General features: G+C 41.2%; 1 protein-coding gene across 1 annotated transcript in view; it reads left to right on the top strand.

Moving 5' to 3' along the window:
* COL22A1 (collagen type XXII alpha 1 chain) overlaps window positions 1-22,957 on the top strand; it is a gene marked incomplete at both ends in the record, with an annotated part of 202,859 nt that overhangs the window by 133,159 nt on the left and 46,743 nt on the right. Inside the window, 16 exons of the mRNA XM_082293334.1 lie at window positions 313-366; window positions 1,355-1,408; window positions 2,578-2,631; window positions 3,029-3,064; window positions 5,302-5,364; window positions 6,724-6,777; window positions 7,940-7,981; window positions 9,935-9,967; window positions 13,418-13,471; window positions 13,952-14,005; window positions 14,685-14,738; window positions 16,802-16,855; window positions 18,765-18,818; window positions 20,527-20,631; window positions 21,082-21,126; window positions 22,831-22,908. Coding sequence (XP_082149460.1) covers window positions 313-366; window positions 1,355-1,408; window positions 2,578-2,631; window positions 3,029-3,064; window positions 5,302-5,364; window positions 6,724-6,777; window positions 7,940-7,981; window positions 9,935-9,967; window positions 13,418-13,471; window positions 13,952-14,005; window positions 14,685-14,738; window positions 16,802-16,855; window positions 18,765-18,818; window positions 20,527-20,631; window positions 21,082-21,126; window positions 22,831-22,908 — 888 coding nt within the window. The remainder of the gene's footprint in view (window positions 1-312; window positions 367-1,354; window positions 1,409-2,577; window positions 2,632-3,028; window positions 3,065-5,301; window positions 5,365-6,723; window positions 6,778-7,939; window positions 7,982-9,934; window positions 9,968-13,417; window positions 13,472-13,951; window positions 14,006-14,684; window positions 14,739-16,801; window positions 16,856-18,764; window positions 18,819-20,526; window positions 20,632-21,081; window positions 21,127-22,830; window positions 22,909-22,957) is intronic.

Below are 22,957 nucleotides of genomic sequence, written 5' to 3'. Positions count from 1 at the left end.
ACAGGTGGGGAAAATTTTAGGTCATGGCTTTCAGAGGGAACAGAGTTAGGGCCTCTGGCAATGTGTGTTTTCTCTTATATTTTCTCACTGCAAAGCCACAGCTGGTCCTGGAGCACTGCTTCTCCCTGCTGAGCCTTGGAACCATGTTGGTGCTTCCTGGGAATAAGTCAATGTCTCCAGGGCTCCCCATGGCAGTGACCTGACTGCAGTTGAAGGGAAAACTGCACTTCAGTTGAAAGCAGCAATCCCCAGTGAGATTCCTGCAAATAACAGAAATACTGATTTATTTTTTCTTCTGGTTTCATGTCTAAGGGACTTCCAGGAGAGATTGGAGTTTCTGGTAAAACCGGACCACCTGGACCAGCTGTAAGTGTTGAGGAGCTGCTTCCCTCATCTCCGAGCTCTCCATTCTTTCAGATAGTTTAATTCTCAAGTCTGCTTTGATTCCCACATCTTGCCTGCACACCAGGTTTTAACATGGGCTCCAATACTGTCACTTTTATTCCAGAAATTAACCTCTTACCTTTTGTGAATAAGAATTTTACCAGCTGCAGTCCCACTATTCTTAAGGAATTGGATCATGATATTATCTTTATATGATACCTTTCAAAATTCCTTTTGCATTTTATGCAATATTGTTTTTCCAAACCTGGAATTTCCTGAATCAGGCCAAATAACTCATGATTAAAATCTCAGATTTAGCAGAGCATAGCGATTTCTGTTGGGTCTTAAGTCATAAAAGTTGAATTATTAAATACTTTGTACAGAATAGCCACCTACAGCCTGCAGGTTTTGGGGATTGACTGACACTTGGAAAAGGGAAGAAAACTTTTTCTCACCATTTAAAATGCATTACAGGAAGTAATTTTAATTCTTATCTTGCTGAACCACTATGTCACTATGTGCTATATAATTTAATTTTAGGAGTCTATGTACTGTATAACAAATTACCAATATTTAAAAGGAGAAATTGATGTAAAAGAAAATTTTTATAGCTACTGATAATAGGGACTTACATAGAATAAGTTAAAATGTAAGTAAGATACATAAAAAAATATTTAAAGATCCACAGTGTAGAAAAACTCTACACTGGAGTTTCTCTGTAACAATGCTGACATCCAGTGGTCATTCACTAAAACTGGGATACTGAAAAAAAGGGCAGAGCAAATACGTACAGTGTGAGAATTTTTGTGCATTTTGAGACACAGTAGGGAAAAAAAAATGCATGAGGGGGTTCTTCTTTTCTTAAAATTAGGTGGGTGGCTAGAGGGTTGAAATGAGCACACTTATGTTGAATTTGATGGTAACAATTTAAAGAACTGGCACTTACAGTTTATGATTTCCTCTTGTTTAGGGGCTGCCTGGCAAAGATGGACTCAATGGGCTTCCTGGGCTTCCAGGTCTAAAGGCAAGTGACACCACAGACACTGGGACTAAGTTGCCTACCTGGGCAGATCATTGGGGTGAGCAAGCAAGGGAAGCAGGAAAAACACAGCTGGGCATTGCAAAAAATCTTTCAGGAAATCCAGTGACTCTGGCAAGTCAAGGCATGTATCCAAGGCACAATGAAGAAGAACAAAGAAGTGTAGCAGACTACAAAGGTGTTCCTTTCTTTCCTCCCTGAAGGGCTGGAAAGAAGAGATGCCATCCCCCTGAGCCTTCTCTAGGTCTGTGTGGCAGAAAGTTGGTTCTTTATTATTTTCTACTTCTTATATCCCATTTGAAAGCTGCTCCCAATGACAGATTGGAAAGGGGAGTTGTCTCCCCTGTTGTCTCTGCATTGGGAGAAGGGAGATAGGAAATTTAGAGATAGGAGACACTTGACTTGTCATCCCCCTGCAAATAAGGGTCAAAGAAATGTACCATGTTTTGACTATAAAGGCCAAACTAAGTTTTGGGGATGATGATGCTTATTGAATAAAACCGCTCTTAACCATCTGTTACCTTGGATTGCATTGGCAGAGGTTTTCTTGCTTTTGATACTTGAGCCCACATATAGCAGAGTCCCCAGCTCCCATTTACTGATGAGTAAAAGAGAAGAATTTGGAGCCCATAACATATTTCCGATGTTAAATAAACTTTGGATTTTATCCACACTTCTGTGTAATACTTACTGTACTTCCCAGCTATGTAACTATATTTCAACCACTGCAGCCTCTGCTGTCCATACTGACACCACCCACCTTGGAACATCAGTTTTAAAGTATTTACATAATGGACCCAGTGACCAAGGCCCCAGCCCCAAAATTTTACGGTTTTTTTAAAACACTTTCTGACTTTCTAACCACATAGTGTTTGAAGAAACTGAATTGAGGTGTTGTTTTTCAGGTAATTCACTATGGGCATCTTTAATGTAGCAGTGATTGTGTTATTCCAGAAATTCTCCAGTAGAGTGCTGGAGATGTGATTGTAAATGGCACTTGAATGGAAAAACAGTCCAGGAAGCATATTCTCATATGACTCCATTTACACCCCCAAGCTGATCCTGAGGAGCTGAGTTAAAATATTCCTCACCATTGGCTGCAAACATACTGCACAAACACCAGTTTGTGTATTGACTTGTTGTGTTCCCTGCAGGGAGAACGAGGGGAAAAGGGTGAGGAAGGCTTTCCTGGAAAAGCTGGCCCTAAGGTAAGGGATTTTATTTCATAGTCTCCTGTATCCACTGAGTCAACCAAGGTATGATTTTGGAAGGTCTTATACTGAAGTCAGGAGAGTAAGATTCCTCTGAAGTTGGAGACATAAGGGGATGACCACATGGGGCTCACTGACATTCATGGTGTTCCAAAATACCAACCCTTGTTTGATGTTCTTCTCTCAAGCCTAAGTGTGCAGGGAGATCTAACCTGGACCTTGCATTGGCTCCGTGCAGTCTGCATTCCCAAGCCATCAAAAAGGCAAATTCAGAGCCTTATGGGACATAGGTAGAACAATATGGAGCAGTAGGGACCACATTTGCTAATGAGAAAATGTTCTTACCAAAGGCTCAAGTCCTTACAATGTTATAGATTTGCTTTTGTTTTTCCAGGGTGAACCTGGGAGTCGTGGCCAACCTGGTGAGCAGGTGAGCAGGAAAAATAGTCTTAACTGCAAGACCTATCTGTCAAAGCAGTATAAAGTGATCACATGGAACAACAAAGCCATTTGCCAAAGATAAGAGCTGTGCATGTCATTTGCATCTGTGATTGAAGGTGCAAGAATTATATTGATGAGACTTATGGTTGATCTTAGAGGTCTTTTCCAACCTTAATGATTCTATGATTGATGGAATAAGGCTCCAAGTGTGAGGCACAAATTGAGGTTTATTGGGATAAGGCACTTATTAAATTAATAGTTGTGAGTCTGGACTGTACTGCTGCTACTCCAAAAGTCTTTATAATCTTATAATCTACCTGATAGGTGTCACTCAATTCCCAGGAAAGTATCTTTACCTGGCATCCCAGGTAAGGGGAAATCACCATGGCATGGGCAAATGATTCCTCAGGAGTGTTTGCATCAGGCTCCAAGGGAGGAGTGGTTTCTGTACCCTTCCTTGGTGTCCTTTCACTGTAGCTGGGCAAACAAACTACCAGGCTTGAAGTTTCCAGGCAGGCTTGGTTCAAGTGCAATGAAAGGCCAGGCCCTGACCAGAGCACTGTCCCTTGGTCTGAATCATCTCCCCACAGAGGGCTGTTTTGAATTTTAACACCACCTTCCAAAACACTTGCCCCTCTCCACAATGCGATGGTCTCCACATGTTTCATAAATGCTGTTTCCTGTTGTAAGCTGAATGGTGCTGTCCCTGAGAGGGCTTCATTTCATATATCCTCTGAATTGTGACAGTAAGTTGCTAATAGCAAGGTGTGTGAATGCTATTTCTTCAGTCAGTTGAACACCACCCTCCAGACACCCTTCTATACTACGTTTCTGTGATTACTGATGAGAATGTCATGTTGGCCTGTGTCAGATAATTTACTAAGGTCAAGATACATCACACAAATGCTTCCTTCTTGTCTGCTTAGTTTTCGTGTCAAGGGAAGGAACTGGATGGGTTTGATATGATTAGTTTTTAACAAATCCACATTGGCTGTTTTGTATTATCTTTCTGTCCTTGACCTCATACAAACTCACTGATGTTTTGCTTCAGGACTTTTTCAGAGGCCAAATTTACACCATGTTTTTATTTTCTCTCCAAATTCTCCTTTTTCTTCTTCCATGTTAGGCGGGCGCTCTGATCTCTGAATTTCTGAAATCACTGTCATTTCCATCCCTGGAAGTGTCCAAGGCCAGACTGGATGTGTTGTTGAGCAACCTGGTCTAGGAGAAGATGTCCCTGCCCAAGGCAGGGGGCTGGAACTAGAGGATCTTTAGGGTCCCTTCCAACCCAGACCATTCTATGATTCCCTTATAGCCAGGATCCCACAGTGGCTCTGAGAAAGCACCACTCCATCTGTCACCAAATGCCACTTTCTTTAAAATTCTCCCAACATCACCCTGATGTTCTTAATCATCCTCAGTTACATCAGCATCTTGTTCTTCACCTGATTTTATCTACAGACTCATTGTACCTCTACAATGATAATCTTTTGTTCTCCCTATACTTAAGATAATCTCTTTAAAGATGGGATTACCTTTTCTTTGTTCAGTATTTGTACAAGACTTAGTGAATTTGGGTCCTGTCCATGACTGACCCCTTTTGTGATACTGCACTATGAATTCAGATAGAAAAGAATTATAAATAGGAAACCACATGGTTATTTTCAGATGACAGGCTGGGTCAACTGGGAGCTAAATTTGAGAGTACTTGATAAATTTAGGAGAAACCACATGACACAGAGATCATCGTTACTCCAATAACAAGTATTATAAAGCAGAAACTCAAAGGTAATGTTCAAATAGAAATAAATCCAAATGTGCAATATTTCACTCAGAAAACTCTAGATCTGTTCATCAAGTGACATCTGTACTGTTCAGATTAATACTCTGCAGTTTTTTTCATTTCCAGACTACACCAGATCAATAAGATGAAAATAAAAGTCACGTTTTATTTCTTTATCTGCTTTTATTTTCTTGCTTGGTCCTGCTACAGAGCAGCATGAAGAAAATATGTCCTAAATTCTGTGGCATCAATTAACAGGAAAAAAATGGAGAAGTCTTAACTGCTGGTTTAAGTAATGGTTTAAAAAACCTAAGAAATTATTTGATAATCAAACTGATCTCATTCTCTCTCACCAGAATACATCTACAGTCAATCCCATGAGAAAACTCAGGCAGGGTCTGTCTTACAGAATTCAGATTTCACACACTTTGTCTTATTTTCAGGGCGAAGCAGGTTTTCCTGGCCCTAGGGGCTTACCGGGACTGAGAGGAGAAAAAGGAGACCGGGTGAGTGACTTTGAGCCACAAATTTATCTTTTTTTGTGGCTGTTTAGCATCAGGAGGACTTATCTTGAGTGTCCCTACGTGATGTTCTCCCTTGGTGTGATGGCTGTGGTGAGCAGCTGATTGGCAACCAGCAAGGTTACCAAATACCCAAAAAGGTATTCCCTGCCTATTGACTGTTCCTAGTTGCAACAGAGGTGTTAATGAATGGTGTCTATCCTAAATGCAGATGGTTGTGACTGATGCCATGCTGCTTGTGAGGCAGTAGAGGAGGTGAACTGCACTTTTAGGACTCACTTTTAGAATTATTTGCCTGATTTAAGGACTTGAAAAAATTCTTGGTAACAACAACAACAACATAGAAACAAATCCCCCCTGTCACTGAGCCATGGAAAAGGCTTCAGATGGCTGAATTATTTTCTGATGGCTTAACTTCCACCCAGGTCCTGGTGTCTACTGATTCCTCTGGGTAGCTGCAGAACTCTGGAGACATCTTCATACCAGGAAATGTTTGGATCAGGGGCCTGACAGTAAATTTAGCCATGTAAATGTGGTCTGTAATCCTCATAATTGACTACATGCTTGAATGTGATCAAGAAGGATCTAAAATCACCTGAGGTTTTTTCCATGCAGTTTGTTCCATTATATGTCTTGTAGAGCACAGGATGGAGAATATATTCTATTGAAAGTGTTTGAGGCAAGGCTGGATGGAGCTCTGAACAACCCTGGTCTAGAGGAAATTGTCCCTGCCCATGGCAGGGGGTTGGAACTAAATGGTCTTTAAGGTCCCTTCTGACCCAAACCATTCTATGATTCTGTGATTTTCTCTGTAAATAAAATCATAGAAATGTCAGGTAATTCCATTCTGGATGCAGGATAATTAGACTTTGTGTCTGTACTTTGAGGAGAATCACATCATCTTTGTTAAGCATCTCACATTCAGAAGGCCACGTTACCTGGGCAAAATAAAGAAGTAGTCATCAGGGGATGGATGATTCAGAAATCTCTTATATAAACAAAACATTGTTATAAATATCCTCTTTGGGTCTTAACTGCTGTTCTGCTGCCTCTCTTTTCCAACTGGGAAAAAAATCTGTTTTTTATAATTCCATCAGGCAGTTAAGATCTTCTATAAGCAAGTTATTTTAGGATCGTTTCATTCCTTTCTGGGAACTCAATTGATATTCATTGGTTTTGAAAATATAGTGGATTTTTGAAGCCATCTTCAAAATGTTACATTTTTAATTCTTTCTCTACATCTTAGAAGACAGGTTAGATAACTGAAAGTGTAAAATATTTTAGTGAGGCTGATGCATTCAAATCAAAATGTGCATATTTCTTGCTTCCTTTCCCTGCTTTTAGGGAGAAAAAGGAAGAGATGGTCTCCCAGCAATGAAAGGTGAAAGAGGAGAAAAGGTAAGTCATGAAATGACCGTGATCTTCCTTAGATGAGGGAGGAAAACAGACAAAGGGGCAGAGACAAGTGATAGAGGAGGCTATCTGAGGAAGATTAGAAAATTTGGAAGACTTTTAGCTGAACTTTACAGAGAAGCAGCAGAAATAGCTATGTGTGGGATGGAGACAATCATGTATTGAGCAATGTAATCTGATGAAATTAAGGATAAATTCATTAATTCAAGGAGAATTTTCTTTAGTTTATAACTGTCTGATATAAATGAGCCTGGAATTAAAATCTAAAAAGTTTTCTGTGCCTGTCTGTGGGGGATAGAACAATAATTAAGGAACAGTCTGGGCTTCTGCCATCACAACACCATTAATTTTAGTGAGAGTGAGAGAAGTAGACAAAGGTAATGTCCACCAAAATTTACATTCAACTCTTGTGAACATGGAGGTGAAGAAGCACTGACCTTGCAGATGCTTGTGGGTGTATAGTGGAAAACTGCCTTCATTACAGTGGCAGTAGCATTCAGGATGTGGGTTCTTCCATCAGTCCTCAGTTTATCAGTGACTTTTACCATCTGTGGAGGTGGGAATTCTTTCATGGGTGGTCCACTGACATGTGTGAGGCACCTGAACGTCCTGTACTTGGGAGGTTAACAAGTGGTGTTTGTAGTTCTTGGCTTTCGAGTGTCAGGGGACAGACGTTTGTGGAGCACAGCCCACAGGAAGGTAATCCAGTGCTCAGGAGATCCTCCAGCAACAGTATAGTTTTAACTCAAAATTTGGGAGAGAATGTATTTAGAAGCTTAAATATTTGATGAAAAACATGGGATTTATCAATGAAAGATGTTCAGCTAAAACATTATTTTCAATCAAGAATTCTGATCAACTGTAAAGAGCCAATTACGCTCTATATCCTAAACTGAATGGGACAACTTTAGAGATTCATTGACCTGTGAAGTCAGATCAACGATAAAAGCATAGGGGGATGAAGAAAACAGAGTGAGAATCCTCCATTCAACAAAGCAAGGACAGCAAAAATTCTGTCCAGAAGTGTCACTGAGCTGGGGGGTTGGGTTACATCTCATCTGGTAATGCTGCATCTTCTAAATTATAATGTTGAGTTTTATTTGGGAATCTTTTTATGTAATTATTTACATTTTTTTCCTCTCTCCAGGGTGACACAGGTTCCCCTGGACCACCAGGCTTACCTGGAACAGTAAGTAAGACTGTGTTTGGTGCTGTAACAATATTCAAGGCAATTGCACTTTCTCCACATAAGTTCTTCAGAAACAAATATTTTCAAGTTTAAGGTTTCTTACTTCTCTGCAGAAACTTTAGGACCCATTTACTCTGAGATTATTTTGTTTTGTTTCAGAGAAGCAATATCAAGGTGTATTTGGGTGGGTTGTTTTTGTTTCGGTGGTTTTGTTTGTTTGGTTGGTTGGTTGGTTTTTTTTGTTTTTTTGGTGAGGTTGTTCCTTCCTCTGCCTCTTTGCAACAACAGACCAATAATACATATATTTGTTGTTTTCAAAAAGAAGATTCAATGTTACTTTGGGGACCCTGAGTATAATTACAATGAAGTTCACTGGTGATAAAATCAGTGCCCACTGAATGTAAATATACAAACTTCTGAGTTCCCTCCAAGAAAACTTGAGTAAGCAGCTTGGAATAAGCACCATCATTGCAAATGGAGGACTGATGCCAGTCACAGATCCTCCAAGACATGGCACATATCCTCTCATCAGCTCTGCTCACCACAGCTGGATACAATCTACTACATTCACAGATTATGGAGAAAATTTGAATCAAGGTCTGTTGTTGAAAATCAAGTGCCTAAAGACGTCCATGCGGCAATGGAGAAGGTGGTGAAATTTATTCCATGCCATTCACTGGGCCTAAATCTATGCCACAGGGTCCTTCATGGTGCTTTGTGTAGACAGACTCCACATGTATCAGACAAGAATGACCCAGTCAGAACACCAAGGATGAATCTGTGTTAGTAAAGGCAGAGAAGGCAGCTCACAAACACAGTACAACATGGCTGGACATGGAGAAGATGTGCCTGACTGCTCAAGCTTCCTGTGTTTGTAGGAAGAAATAATTTCTCTGTGTTGTGGTTTAGGAATTTTATTCCCCAGTTTAGCACCCCTGACCCCCCAAGACTCCAAAACCACCCTCTGGTCACTCACTTCCCTCCTCTTCCACTTGTGTGTGGCCAGAGGGGAGAACTTGGGCCACAAAAGGAAAAGATTGCAGGTTGAGATAAGAACAATTTATGCAAACAACAGTAAGATAAGAAAATGAACAGTAACAGCAACAATATTAATAACAAAAGTGGACAAAAGAGAGAGTCTGGAGCTTGACCTGACTGCAGCCATGCCACCCAAAACGCTCCCTCCAGTCAGGACCAGCATTATCCCACTGCTCCATCTGCTGCGCTCACTACAATGGAAAGGGATGTCCTTCCCTTCTCCAAAGCAAGAGAGAGAACCCCTTTCTTCCACCCTTGGCAGTGGCATAAGGTGGTGTTGAATAAAATAATTTCTTGGCCGTGCTCCCTCCCACTGATCTAGGCTGGAACCAGGACGCTATTTCAACTGTTAAAAGTAGGGAATGCTTTTGACATATTTCATGTCATCAAGGACTATTTTTTTCTTCAAAATTTTATCAGCTTTGAGAAAATATACTGTGTCTTTCTACAAAACTTTGTCCTTCAGAGTTATTATGTATTCCCTAAGAAAACCATGTTGAGATGTCATGTACATGGTACAAAGCAGAACTCAACCATGTATCAGGAAGTATCATGTACAAGGTCAACCATGACATCAGGAAATTTAATAATACAGAAGGTGTCTCCAAGTCAAAAAGTAAGCAGGAGATTGCTAGCAGTAAAATTGCTATAAAGTTTAAAGATTGATTGTTTTTGCGTCATGGTAGGACACATAGGATTGTCTTGAGTTTACGTTCATATTTCAGATATTCTGGGAGATGTAAGATATTTGTGGGCTTCTTTCCAAACACCCAGATGTTACAATGGGTTGCTCTTTTATAAACCTACTTACAGATGTATGGAATGTGCAGTCTGTAATGACAGGAGATTATGTAAACTATTGCACTGTAAGGAAAATAGACTATCCTGTTTTTAACATGATGATTTCTGTTCCAGACAGCCTTCTTCACCCCACACCCCAGGATTCCTGTAAGTAACATCTCTGATTAATATGGCCTCTGGCTTACCCCCTCTTGTATCTGATAGACACACAGCCCTTAGTGTTTTCTGTGTTATTTAAATGCTTTCAGTAAAGATCTCAGATTGAGTCTGGTTCTGGGCATCCTCATCAGCTGTGAAGTCCAAAGTTGTGCTGGTAAGATCAGCATTCAAGCTAGCCGTGGCTGGGACAGAGCTGTGTGCTATCCCAGCCTCTTAAACTGAGTTTAAAATGAAGATTTAGTTCCCACTTACAGCACCTAGGGGGAAATAAATGACATAACATGATCTGCGGATAAGTTTGTTATGGATCAGGAAGTTTTATGGATGCCAGAGGTAGGCTGTAGGAGTGCCATTAGAAAGAAAACATATATGCCTGGTTCTTCAGAGGCTGAGGAAGGAAATACGGATATGAGGTAGTACTGGAAAAAGAGACAAGATTTCTTTGGCTTGCTTTTCCCCTTTGCTCACATACATTTATGTTTTTATATATATATATATATATATGTACACTGAGGAAACATGCAGAATAATGACAGCTTATGTAGTCTTTGTATTGCTACAGTCACAGAAGGAATTGTTTCTTTTGCTTTGAGTACATTGCTCTTGTAAATGAGCTGCAAGACAGTAAGAAGTAAAAGGCTTGAAGTGTGTCAGCTGTTCCATTTGCTGTGATTTCTCCATGTGCAAGACGACTGTGGTGACACCTGCCACAGCACAGCTTTGCACATAGCACTGTGAGGGAGGAGAAGGGGAGGTAAGAATAGTTACCTTTGATTTACAGGTGTTCAAAGTAAAGTGTCAGAAAGAGGTGATCAGCCTTAAGCGAGTGTCATGGGTAGTGTTACAGAGATGGCAGGACCAGCAGGGTGCTGACAGTTGTGGAGAGACAGCATTCTCCCAAAACCAGTCTTTGCCATTGCTTCCCATTGAGTGTGTGGTGTATAGTACCAGGGAGCTACTTCATATATATTTAGGCTAGTCAGTTAGGATCATGAAGTATTCTTGGAGATAGGGTGAGAGAACCACAGTGGTAGTCAGATATAATGGCTGGAAAGAGGCAAAAGCGGTAAAATAGAGGTGGCTCCTCACTTTGCCTTCTGTCTCCCACTGTGGCTGGGCACAGCTGAACCCCCATTGCATTTGCTTTCCTTTAAGTGACACAGGAACTACTGAGGCATAATTGAGACTACAGGAAGATACTGCAGAGAGCAGGCCGTGGAAGCTGTAAGTCCTCCTCTGGGCCAGGCTGGTGGCAGCTGTCAGCTGTCACTGTGTCATTTCTGTGCACTGAGCTGTAGGTAAGAAGTGGGTGGCAGTGGATTAAGAGCAGCTGCCAGTGGGCAGCCCTAGCAGGCAGTGTTAACAGCCTCAGCAGAGAGACATGAATTTGGCAAACTTGAAAGGACTCGCAGGCAGATTGGCTGGAGGGTTGGGTTAACACAAGCCAGTTGTGTCCTGGGCTGCAGCAATGGCCAGCAGGTTGAGGGAGGTGATTATACCCCGCTGCTCTGGTGAGACCCCTCCTGGAATGCTGCATCCAGCTCTGGAGCCCCCAAAACAAGGACATCTTGGACCTCTTGGAGCAAATCCAGAGGAGGCCACAAAGAGGCTTTAAACAGTCAGAGGGCAGGTTTAGATTAGGTGTTTGGAAGTAGTTCTTTACTGTGAGGGTGCTGAGACACTGAACAGGTTGCCCAGAGAAGCTGCGGGTGCCCCATGTCTGGAAGTGTTCAAGGCCAGGTTGGATGGGGCTTTGAGCAACTTGATTGAGTGGGTGGCATCCTTTCCAATGGCAGAGAGGTTGGAAATAGATGATTTAAAGGTTCCTTCCTCTCCAAACCATTGTATGAATCTGTGAAGAAATGCTTCCTTTGCCCATGTCTGTGGCTGTTAGATTTTGCACTACTGTGCAAGTCAAGTATTAAGGAAAAAGTGGGACAAAGGAGAATATTAAAAACGACCCCCTTTACCTGTTGTTACTTCTTCCCTTTGCAGTTTTGTTTTCCCTGGTAATATACATCCTTATTCCCACTCAGTAGCACCATCCCTGCCTACAAATGTACTGACCTATGTCTGTGCCTTGTCGTTGTGCTCTCTCAAAAGAGTTTTAGAACTTGAAATGTCATTATACAAAACAACTTCCACACACAAACATACAGATTTGCAGCTTTAGACTCTTTGCTCAAGCTACTTTAGGTGATCCTGAGGTCTTTCTGAAGGACACTAGATGGCATCAGGGACTGCCTGGTTAAAAGTCGATCTAATGGGATGCTACTTGAAGAGTAAAATTCCTCCCATTATTTATCACCGATGATAATATTTATTCATAATGCATAATAAATACAAGCATAAGTAATATTTATGCAGCTACATTTATTTTGTCTGTTAGAGAATCATTTGAAAATGGGCTGTGAATTCCCAGGTGATGCAGAAATGATTGGCAAATAGCTGACGTAAATAAAATTCAAGCTGATTTATCTGGCTCTGCATTTTGGCTGATCACTATGCCTTGCTTGTGTGTGTAGCTTAAATCACTGATGTTCTTACTCTTCCTTGATTGCATAATTGAAACACTTGGTATGATAAATAATGAATAAGTAATGATTGCTGTTGCCTGAATACATATGTTCATAACAATATACAAATGTGAGTATTCGTGTAGTGCCTGGTTTATTCCAGCTAGTTCCATAATTGTGTGCTTTCCTTTTCAATTTATAAAAAGCAGAAATATAGATTTATTGATTATTGCTCTAGACCACAGGACAAAGCTGATGAACTTCTGTCTGAATGCATATTCAATTTACTGTAAGGAGGAAGAACAGGAATAAATTAATCCTATTAGGCAGTGATGGTGGTGCATGAAAAAAGGTACTGACATTGCAGGAGGGAGAGGAAGCTGCATGAATGTATGGAGATGTTAATAGAACTAGAGCTCAGGAATAGCTGCGTAGTGCACACCTCTGGAAATGCTCCAGATGAGCACTGAACACTTCTCTTTTGTAGGTGGAATAGGGAACTGTCTTTATGTGGGATCACTGTAGGATGACATTAGGGCTGGGGTCCTACAGAGAGGTAGTGCAGTGGCACTGGTGCTTTTGCTATTGATCACATCATGTGGCCTTTTAAAACGTTAGAGATTAATTGATCAAATTTTGGGTACATTCTCTAGCTACTCTTCTCCATGAGGGCAAAATGTTCTCCCTTTAAACTGAGTATTTTTTCAGTTAGTATTGGAACAGACCAAGAAGTCTAGACAGTGATCTCCCTGTTTCAGTGTTGGATATCAGTTTTGATTCATTGACCTCAAAGTCGTTTGGAGAAGCTACTTTGTGTCAGAAATGGATAACTGGTTGAAAGAGCCCTTGTACTAAGCAGGACTAGTGTGAGTTCCAGCCCTGGAAATAGCTTTTATTTCTCTGTTTTATTGTTCTATATCAGGGTGAACCTGGACCAAAAGGGGACAAAGGAGATCAAGGAATGAGTGGAGAACCTGTAAGTACAGCCAAGTGTTTCTTCAATTGGCTTTGAACTTTAGCAAGGAGAGGACATGAGAGAGGTCAGTTTTGGAGGGAGAGGGTTGTACATGCTCCTTCCATAGCTGGGATGCTTCACTCATCAGAAATAGCCACAGTGGTGCTTGTCTTTGTACTGCCTGTAGAGGAAGCTACATGACTACAGGAGTTTAAGCACCTAATATATAGTTCTGGGCCTCAGTAGCTGAAAAGAGGACTATGAGATTTGCTAGGCAGAGCTTGGCTGACAGTAATTTATGTGCAGGATTTATAAAGGGATTTTGAAGTGATGTGGCCCAGCTAAATTGTGCATTTGGGTACTGCATTTGTATTCTGGACCCTCCTGTTCTGGATGGGGCTCCCAAAAGAGACAGAGCCCTGTGCAGTGGCAGCCTCTGTAAAAACCACACTTCCTTCTCTCAGTGGAAGGAGCTCCTTTACCTCTCCCTCTGTTTTGCAGGGATTACCTGGGGTCCCAGGTGAACAAGGTGTGCCAGGACCTGCAGGACTACAGGTAAGAGAGCCTTTGAAGACAGTCTTTGACATGACTAGAGTGGAGTGCCCTCACGGTCTATATCACTGTAAATAATTCTTCCCTTATGTACCAGCACCCATTTCTTTTTTCTCACTGTTGTAAGTTCAGGGACTTCTGTAGAGATATCTACGTCTGCTCCACATCAGGACAACAGAAAGGAAATCAGCTCAGAAATACAGTATCTTTGTATCATGGTCAGTATTGTCTGAGGGACTTCCAACTTTGTGGTCCTTCAAGAGGGCTTCTTGTGCTGCTACCAAACCACAGGTCTTGGAAAAAAGTTCAGAACTGTAGGCAAATCTTCCTCTGTGAAGGAAGAGCATCAAAGTTCAGCTGGAAATGAAGTAGTTGGTAGGCCTGAGGATACAAAGGAGGCACACCCAGATGAATACCTGCAAGTTTCAGCATCCTGTGCTGAGAAACAACTTCTGAGCTGATCAGTCATTAGAAATTCTTCTTAAGTCCCAGGGTTTTATTTTGATAGTTCCTTTTCTTGGTGCACAGAGAACCGGGAGCTATTTCCTCAGCCATTAACTCCTCTGTGGACTGGTTAACAAAAACCCTTGCCTAGTACACATTCAGGCATCTTGAAGATTTTTTGTCTGGCAGGAGGTCTCCTCCCATGTCTAATCAGCTGGTATCTCTCCTTTCTGCACAGGGTGCAAAGGGGGAGAAAGGAGCCCAAGGAGAGGCTGGAGCTCCTGGAGAGACTGTAAGTAACTGCTTCCCTTGCAGCATTTTTCCCTGACAGTAACACACTTGAAAGGACACTGACAGCAACATCTTGTGGATCTGCAGTCCCAGGCTCCTTGGGCACAGGACACATCCTAATCCACAGCTGGAAGAGTGGCTGCTTGTGGGCAAACAGGACCATCTGCACCAAACAGATCAATGCCCCATTCAGCTAGCTCATCAATCCATTCATCCCAGCTTAAGACTGTGCATCTTTTCCTGCTCAGATCTCTCCCTGCCTAACAAAACACCCCTTTCTAGGTGAGTGTGACTGCACTGCAATGTCAGCCCAGCTCCGGCAGCCAGCTGGAGCAGAGAGCTCACTGCTCAGCAGCAGCAGGAATTGTTTTTTGATCATGGTTACCTTTAGGCTTCACTGTCAATTATGCTATTCTTTTTTTAATAGTGGCTCATCCAGAAGACTCATCCCACACCTCTTTTTGAGGCATTTGTTGTAGGAAGCACTCCTCTTGTCAGGCTGTGTGCTTAGGAACACAAAGGATTCCAGTCCAGTTTTATTATTGTGAGAGCATATAAGCCCTTTGCAGCTGAATAAAAGGCCACAGACTTTCTTTGCAAGCAAAGAAGGAAGAAACACTGAAGAACTGTTTGAAATAATGATTGAGACAGGGGATGACTGCAATTAGGAGAAGGAGGAAATAGGAAATCGAAATGATGCATGCTAGACCACTGAAATTTCTTCTTCCGCCTTTGCATTCATGGTTTTCCTTCTTGGGCTTGTGCTTAGACATTGTCCCTGAGGAGTGCTTTGACCCTAAACCCTGAACTGCCTGTTTTCAGGTTTCTTTCCCTCTTGGTTGAAGCACTCCTTAGTATTTTGGGGGGGAAAAAAAAAAAAAAATGAAGGTAAAAACCATCCCACTTCCACCAAAACCCATTCCTTGGTTTTATTTCTTTGTATAACTTGGTGGCTCAGAGGGTGTTAATGATATGGAAATGCAGGTATTTGCAGGCACCTTCTCATTTTTTGACATCCTTTCACAGACTGCTGCTGCTCCAATTGTTTCTATTGCCTCAAAGACCAGTGACTGTAAATAACACAGAAATGAGGAAACCTTTAAGCCTCTGCTATGAGCCAAGGCTGAGAGGGTTGGGATTGTTCAGCCTGGAGAAGAGAAGGCTCCAGGGAGATCTTAGAGCCCCTTCCAGTGCCTAAAAAGGAACTACAGGAGAGCTGGGGAGGGATATTGTAAAGGGCATGGAGTGATAGGAAAAGGGGGAATGGCTTCAAACTGAAAGTAGGTTTAGATTAATATGAAGAAGAAATTATTTCCTGTGAAGGGGATGAAGCACTGGCACAGGTTGCCCAGAGCAAGCTGGTCTATTGGAACGTGTCCCTGTTTATGACAGACAGTTTGGAACCAGATGATGTTTAAGTCCCTTCCAACTGAAATCTATGATTCTATGAAACATCTAAATATAGCCTGATAACCCCAAACACACATCTATATGGGGACATAAATCCCCAAATATATGTCCTCTAATGTCTCCCATGAATTTTGGGGGCACACATGGGCTTTTTCATGCTATAAAGCTTTGACTTGCAAATGGAGAAAGACCTGCAGTTCAAAACTATGCACTCCAGATGGTTTAGGCTATTTCACCTGTTTAGTGCAAATGAATGTTTTCAGGTTTTGTTCCCCACAGCAGAGAAAGATAGAATTGTCAACAAAGCATATTCTGTTGACCTAGATTTTTTTTTATGATAAATCAACATACTTTCCTCTGTTCTTTTGATGTTTCTGGCCCAGACTTTTCTTCCTGTATCTGAGCTAGATTTAGGATTTATTTTGATAGAAGGTAGGTTTATGCTCCTAGAGAGATCCTTCCCCCATTTTGTATTGTTTCATTTTTCTTTACATAAAAAAGTTTCAAACAAACATGCTGTTCTTTGCTTTCTTGTTGTACAACACCTTGTCTGACATGAAATCCAATCTCACTTGGCACATCTTGTTCCTATGGTGATACAAGTTGTGATTTATATATGCACACACATATACACACTTCATTTTCTTAAAACAGGGTTTGAGTGGACCAGCAGGGCCCCCAGGTCCAAGAGGCTTGCCAGGAAATGTGGTAAGTATGCACCAGTGTATTTGTTTTCCCATCTGTGCCCTGATTTCTTTATTTAATGTGTTTAGTTTTCCCTTCCACGAGGATTACTATGAAGTTCAGAAGGCTGTGTTTCATTACACTTGTTTCTTATGGCTGAATTGAAAGATCTGGAGGCACCTGGGAATGGTGTATCCATTAAATACCTTAACATACTCATTTTATCAAGGGGAAGAACAGAGCTGCTTCATTCCTCACCAAATTGTCAAAAGCAATTTTTGCTGCCAACTCTTCAAAAGAAAAAATTCCGTGTTTACTGTCTCTTTAGTTTTGTTTTCTTTGCCTTGTTTTCATTTGTCCTCTCCTTTTGTAAACATGACTTCTTGATACAAAAATAGTGTGGTAAACTGCCACTTTTATTATGAAAGCATGTAGGCATTTGAGCCTAAAGAGCCTTGAAATCAATGCAGTGTCCCCCTCACTGGGGGGTTCATCACCACTATTAAGTTGTGCATGATAAAACACTTCATATTTGGTAAAAACATCTTTGGACTAACTCTACTCCCAGCTCCACTAGGGTAATTTTCTTTCTAGTTCCTGGGGTTTCTCTGGGCTTAGACTGGAGTAGGTGAAAACCAGTATTACTGGGTTCCCTGCTGGCCCTGTGGCTCACATGCACGAACACACAGACGCAGGGATGGCTTCAGTAATATTAACCACAACAGCAAGGAGTTGAGAAGGGTCCTTGCGTAGAGTTCCACAGAAAGCAGTTTATTGCTACAACTTGTGAAGGGTTCTAGAGGCAAATGACCCTGAGCATGTGACAGCTCAGGTTTAAGTACAGGGGTGTGGCTAACACCAGGAGCCAACCGGGGAAGCTGAACTGGGGTACATTACCATAACCAAACATAGCATCCTGGGAGAGGCTTCTTTCCCTCACCATAACCGGTAAGTCTTTGGCATCACAGACTGTCTTACCAAGAGCTCTCTCTGTCTCTTGTACCACAGGTCAGTCGGCCACCACAACCAGCATTTAGACCTCAGGATATGATGTATTCAGGCACAGTGGTTTAGAACACAGCATTCTTAGAACCAGAGTTTACTACCTGGGCAATCTAAGAAAACCTAAATTACCTTTCTACTAATTGTTAAGATACATTTGGTTTAATTGTATTAATGTGATGATTTCATTTCAAACTGAAAGGTGATCTTGAAAATGAAGAACTTTTCAATTTCATATTCCATTAACTTCTATACCAGTAATACCAATATATTACCTATAAAAGCTAATATAGTTGGAAATAATTTTTACTGGTGCAGAAAGGAAAATAATTATCACATCCATTCTGAGGTCAATCCAATCTTAATGGTGCCAAGACATGATTTCACATCTTAAAATGGAGTACCATTCTAAAATGTGTTTTAGTGGGTTAGAAAGTTACAGTATTTAATTTATAGCTCTAAATCATCTATATTTTGACACGGAGTCTTTTGAGACCTGCCAAGATGTTAAAAGGATTGAAAACTGAAATAGAGGAAGAAATGAACATTTCCCAGTGTTGGGAGGCTTTTGGCTTCTCTGATACAGAGGTGGTGATTGGGGGGTTGTTGGTAGCATATTGAGAACTGCTGAGGATTTCAAAAAAATGAAAAAAATAGTTACTGGTAGCATGCACAAATCTGGTACTAGCTCAGTTTCTGCTTTTTCTGTTCAGCTCTTTTTTTATATTGAAAGAGAAATACCTCCTTTAAGGACCTGTTACACAGCTCTTCTGTGGTGTTCTCTGGATTACAGGTTTTCTGTATTGGGAGATGTAGAGCTGATACTGATCCTTGAGATAAACTGTACTGAACCCACAGGTCTGCCCCTTTGTTTAGGATCCAATACTGCCTACAAAAAAACTTCTAAACTTTAAATTTCTTTTCTCTGCAGGGTGTGCCTGGAGGCCCTGGACTCCCAGGAAAGGCAGGAGAAAAGGGGGAAAAGGTGAGTTGGTTCTTTGATGGATTTGTTTCTTTTTTTTTTTTTTTTTTTTTTTTTGAGTATTTTAGGTAATAGGAACAGATGCAGTCTGAACTGGGAAATTATTTCACAGGTTCATGGATGGTAAAGACACATGGGTTCATAACATCATCTTGTCTGAATTCCTCTATTACATGTGCTGTCAGGTTTTCACCCAGTTGCAACTTTATAATTTACCTAATAAACCACTGAGATGTGACTGGATATAGTGAAATCACTGCTACACAATTATGGTCTTCTGCTGTCCTCATTACCAGACAAGAGTGGACATTTGGTGTCTTAAGAAACTCCTATTCATCTCTGTAAATCCAAAGCTGGAAGAAAAATTGGCTTTCTGTCCCGTTTCATGAGCTTTCTAAGGCCAGGGGGTTGGGATTTGGATTCATGTACCCCAGAGTGCTTAGCATGCTGGAGTCCTGATCTTTGCTTGCTGGAGTAGGAATGATTAATCAGAAACATGGCCCCCTGTATCCATGTATTTGGGGCTTAAAAGGCTTAAAAATCCTAGCTCCTTCATTAAAATCTTCTTCCAAATTACTGAGTTCTACCTCAGGGTCCTGTGAGGACCAAGGGCTCTCTCATTCAGTGTTGCAGAAAGAGTGATGCACTTCACTCACAAGAAAGAAGCAACAGTATATTTCATTGATATAAGACACCAAGTTAACAAAGTTCAATGGTAAATGCCACAATGGTTTAACAAGATTCAATGCAAGGTACACTTGATTATTTACTGCATTGAGGACAGGGTCAGACAAAACTGTCAGGGAGATCCTTCCATTGAGTCATGAGGTTCAGAAAGGATCCCTTTGTGTTTTAAACTCCTTCTCAGAGAGGAGTTAAGGTGTGGCTTCATCCAGACTTAGTCCCAAACGTGATCGCTATTTTGTCTAAAGCATTATATGTGCACAACCAATCCTTTATATAACTTAGCTAAGTTATATAAAGTTTCAATTCACTTATTCCCATTCTGTTTGCTGAGTATCTGATGTGATAAGGTGGTAATTTGATGGGTAACCTTGAGAGGCATCCATGCCAAAGGGAGATCTGGCCATGCAGCCCACTGCAGGCCCTGGGCTGTCCACTGTTTATGGGGTAAGATGGTTGTCTCATATTTTCATACTGACTACAAATGTTCATTTCTCCCAAATTTGTGAAAACATTAACTGTGGTTAGGTGGGCACATTGCCCAAGCCAGCCCTTGCTTGTAGGTTTGTTACCTGCCTCCCCTGAACCCACTGTGAATCAGATGCAGCCATCACAACCAGATGCATTCACTACTACTGCTGCTGGCAGGTGTCAATTGGGCAGGATCACAGGAAGCAAAGATCACACTGGGATAAGGGCACATTCCAGCATTTCTCAGCGTCACAGCAGGGATAACCAATTTTGACAAGATCAGGTTGGGGTGTGCTCCATGGGGAGAGCACACTGCCACATTTAGCTGGTTCCAAAAACACTCCGAAGTCTCCTTTTACTTTCCTTAATGGCAGTTACAAGTGCCTTGAGTTTACTGAAGGAAAAGACGTCCTATAAAACAGGGTTTCCTATGATACCAAAAGAAATCCAGATGAGAAAGGTAGGAAAAAATCCATGTCTTTCAGTCCTAGTGAAAGATCCGAGATGGGGATAGTCTATAGTATTCTAATGAGTTCTGATGGATTGTTTTCTATAGGGTGATCCCGGAAAAGAAGGAAACGTGGGTTTACCTGGGCCACCTGGTGAGCCAGGGCGTGCTGGAGAGCCAGGTTTGCCTGGGAAGGGTAAAGATGGAGAAAGGGTAAGTACTGCTGGCAGGCTTTGTGCTTGGCTTGTTCAATATGAGACAGACAAGCATGACTTCTGCAGGAGAGTGTGGATTTACCTGAATCCATGAAAGGCCTGCCTGTACAAAATGCTCCTGATCCCATCTCTGCATAAAAAAAAAATGTCAGAATTGAAGCTCTATTTCTGAAATTTACGTTGAAAACAGAGACCTCCACAAGGAGCAGCCATTGTCCCTGTGACTAGTACAAAAATTATTAGGTTGATGGAAGTTCCCTTAAAGCATTTAATTCTTGCCCAATTAGCAGATTGTTTAATTTGGTTGCATGTTATCAGTAAAATATTGCCAGGATGGTGTGAGCTCAGGAGGGCGGTGGTGGGATAATTTCTGCCTTGACTGTAGCAAAGTCTGGGCTCTGTTTGGCTGGATGGTGACTGTTTTCTTGTTTTGCTTCTGTCACTTTAGGGGGAAAGAGGACCACCAGGCTTGCCAGGACCCTTTGGACATAAGGTGAGCATGGGCTTCATTGTGGATTGCTCCTCTTAATCGCTTGAACTGGAAAAAAGAACATGGTGCAAACATGGTCTGTTTTCCACTGGAAAAGAGAGTTTGTAGAGCTGTAACTCAAAAATGCACTTCTAGTCTTCTAGGAGGTTCCTTTTTTAATTATGCCAGTATCTCTGTGGATGTAAATACTCAGATATGAATTAGCTGTGTTAATTTTCCTCATTTAAAATTCCTTCCACCACTATAATAATTCAACATAGATGGAGGTCTAAGTGCACAATTTTTCAGGGAAACTGGGACAGGGACCCTTTAATCCACACAACCAGGGAGACTCTTCACGGCTCAGGGATGATCTGCTGTCAGGACCACCTGTCAGCCCTCAAGGAGAACCTTTCCCTAGCACTCATTCCCTTCACCTCTCTCCAAGGAGGATGAAAATTATTTTACAGTGGAACCAGGTAGTCCTGGTTTCCCCTCCTGTATTGAGGCAAAGACTAGCTAGTTGAAGAGGTTGATGACAGTAACTACTTCTGCTGAAGCTAATGTTTATTCCCTTATAAGCACACAGAAAAGAAAGGAATAAAACAGCAAAAATCTTTGATTCTGGGAGGATCTGGATTGTGCTTGAACCCTCAATCAGGCATTTCAGAAATTCTCCTCTTCAAAATGACCATGTTCTGATCTGGACTGGAATAAGAATCAGATGTTGAAACAGCTTCTGTAAATGATAGAAGCAGGATTATAGCAGTATGAGACTCAATCCATCTACCTCTCATATTTTTGAAATAACCAAACTGCTGTGATTTTTTTTTGGATGCGTTTTGTACAAATGCATTGTAGTCTTTTCTATGTATCTTTGACAGTTCAGAACACAGACCTACACCCACACAGACACACACTAATAGACTGAGAATTAATATAAAAGTCAGAAAAGAAATCTCATTAAGTATTCTATTCAATATCAACAGAAGATGGTAAAAGTCTTAATTGTGTGTGGGAAAATACTATTGAAATTCTTGTATTGAAATTGTCTTTTTGAATAAGTAGCAGATAAGGGATGTGTGGAGTGTTTGAACTAATCAGAATGTGTTTTTTCTCACTGGCCTTGCAGTATTATTTCTTTGTAGTATAAGATTAGCTTAAGAAGAAAGCAAGAAAGGGGAAAAGTAGGAGTTATTGCAGATTTAAATTTGAGTGGGCAGGATCCACAGGTAACAATTTTTCTATCACGCTTCTATATAGCTAGAAATAATGTCATAATAAATAGTATAAATAAGATTCATCATTATAAATCTACTGCCAATGTGAGACCAAATCTCACAACTGCAATGCAATGCATAAAAATCTTATTGATTTTTCCCTATAACTAGAAAACAGATGTTAAATTAAAGTATTACAGCTGAATTCTTTCTTAGCCCTCTGTTTGCAGTGTACATTGAACAGTGTCAAGCTGTTTTCTGTGCTATTCAGGCTTTACTTTGAAAATTCTGTTTTTTAGAAGGGAAGCCTTTCCTTTTCTAGTACAGTGCTAAAGAGAGAGTGGTAAAAGTGTTGACTTATTTTTTACCAAAATAACTTCATACACTTCTGTGAGTAGGCCTATGTTGGTAAAGGAAAGGAGAACAGTAAGATGCAATAAAACTTCCCTAATCCTGTCTTCCCCAGATAAACAATCTAAAAAGCCTTTATCTCCTTCCTTCGTTTCAGGGTGAGAGGGGAGCTCCTGGCCTCCCTGGACAGCCAGGAGACAGAGGAGTGCCAGGAATTGGCCTGGCTGGACCCCCTGTAAGTAGCAGGTCCTGCTGCAACCTGTGACAAGGTGGAAAATCAGGCA

Source organism: Coloeus monedula (genome assembly GCF_965178545.1).
Source record: "Coloeus monedula genome assembly, chromosome: 1".
NCBI classification, from domain to species: domain Eukaryota; kingdom Metazoa; phylum Chordata; class Aves; order Passeriformes; family Corvidae; genus Coloeus; species Coloeus monedula.
This window is presented reverse-complemented; position numbering and strand designations above follow the sequence as displayed.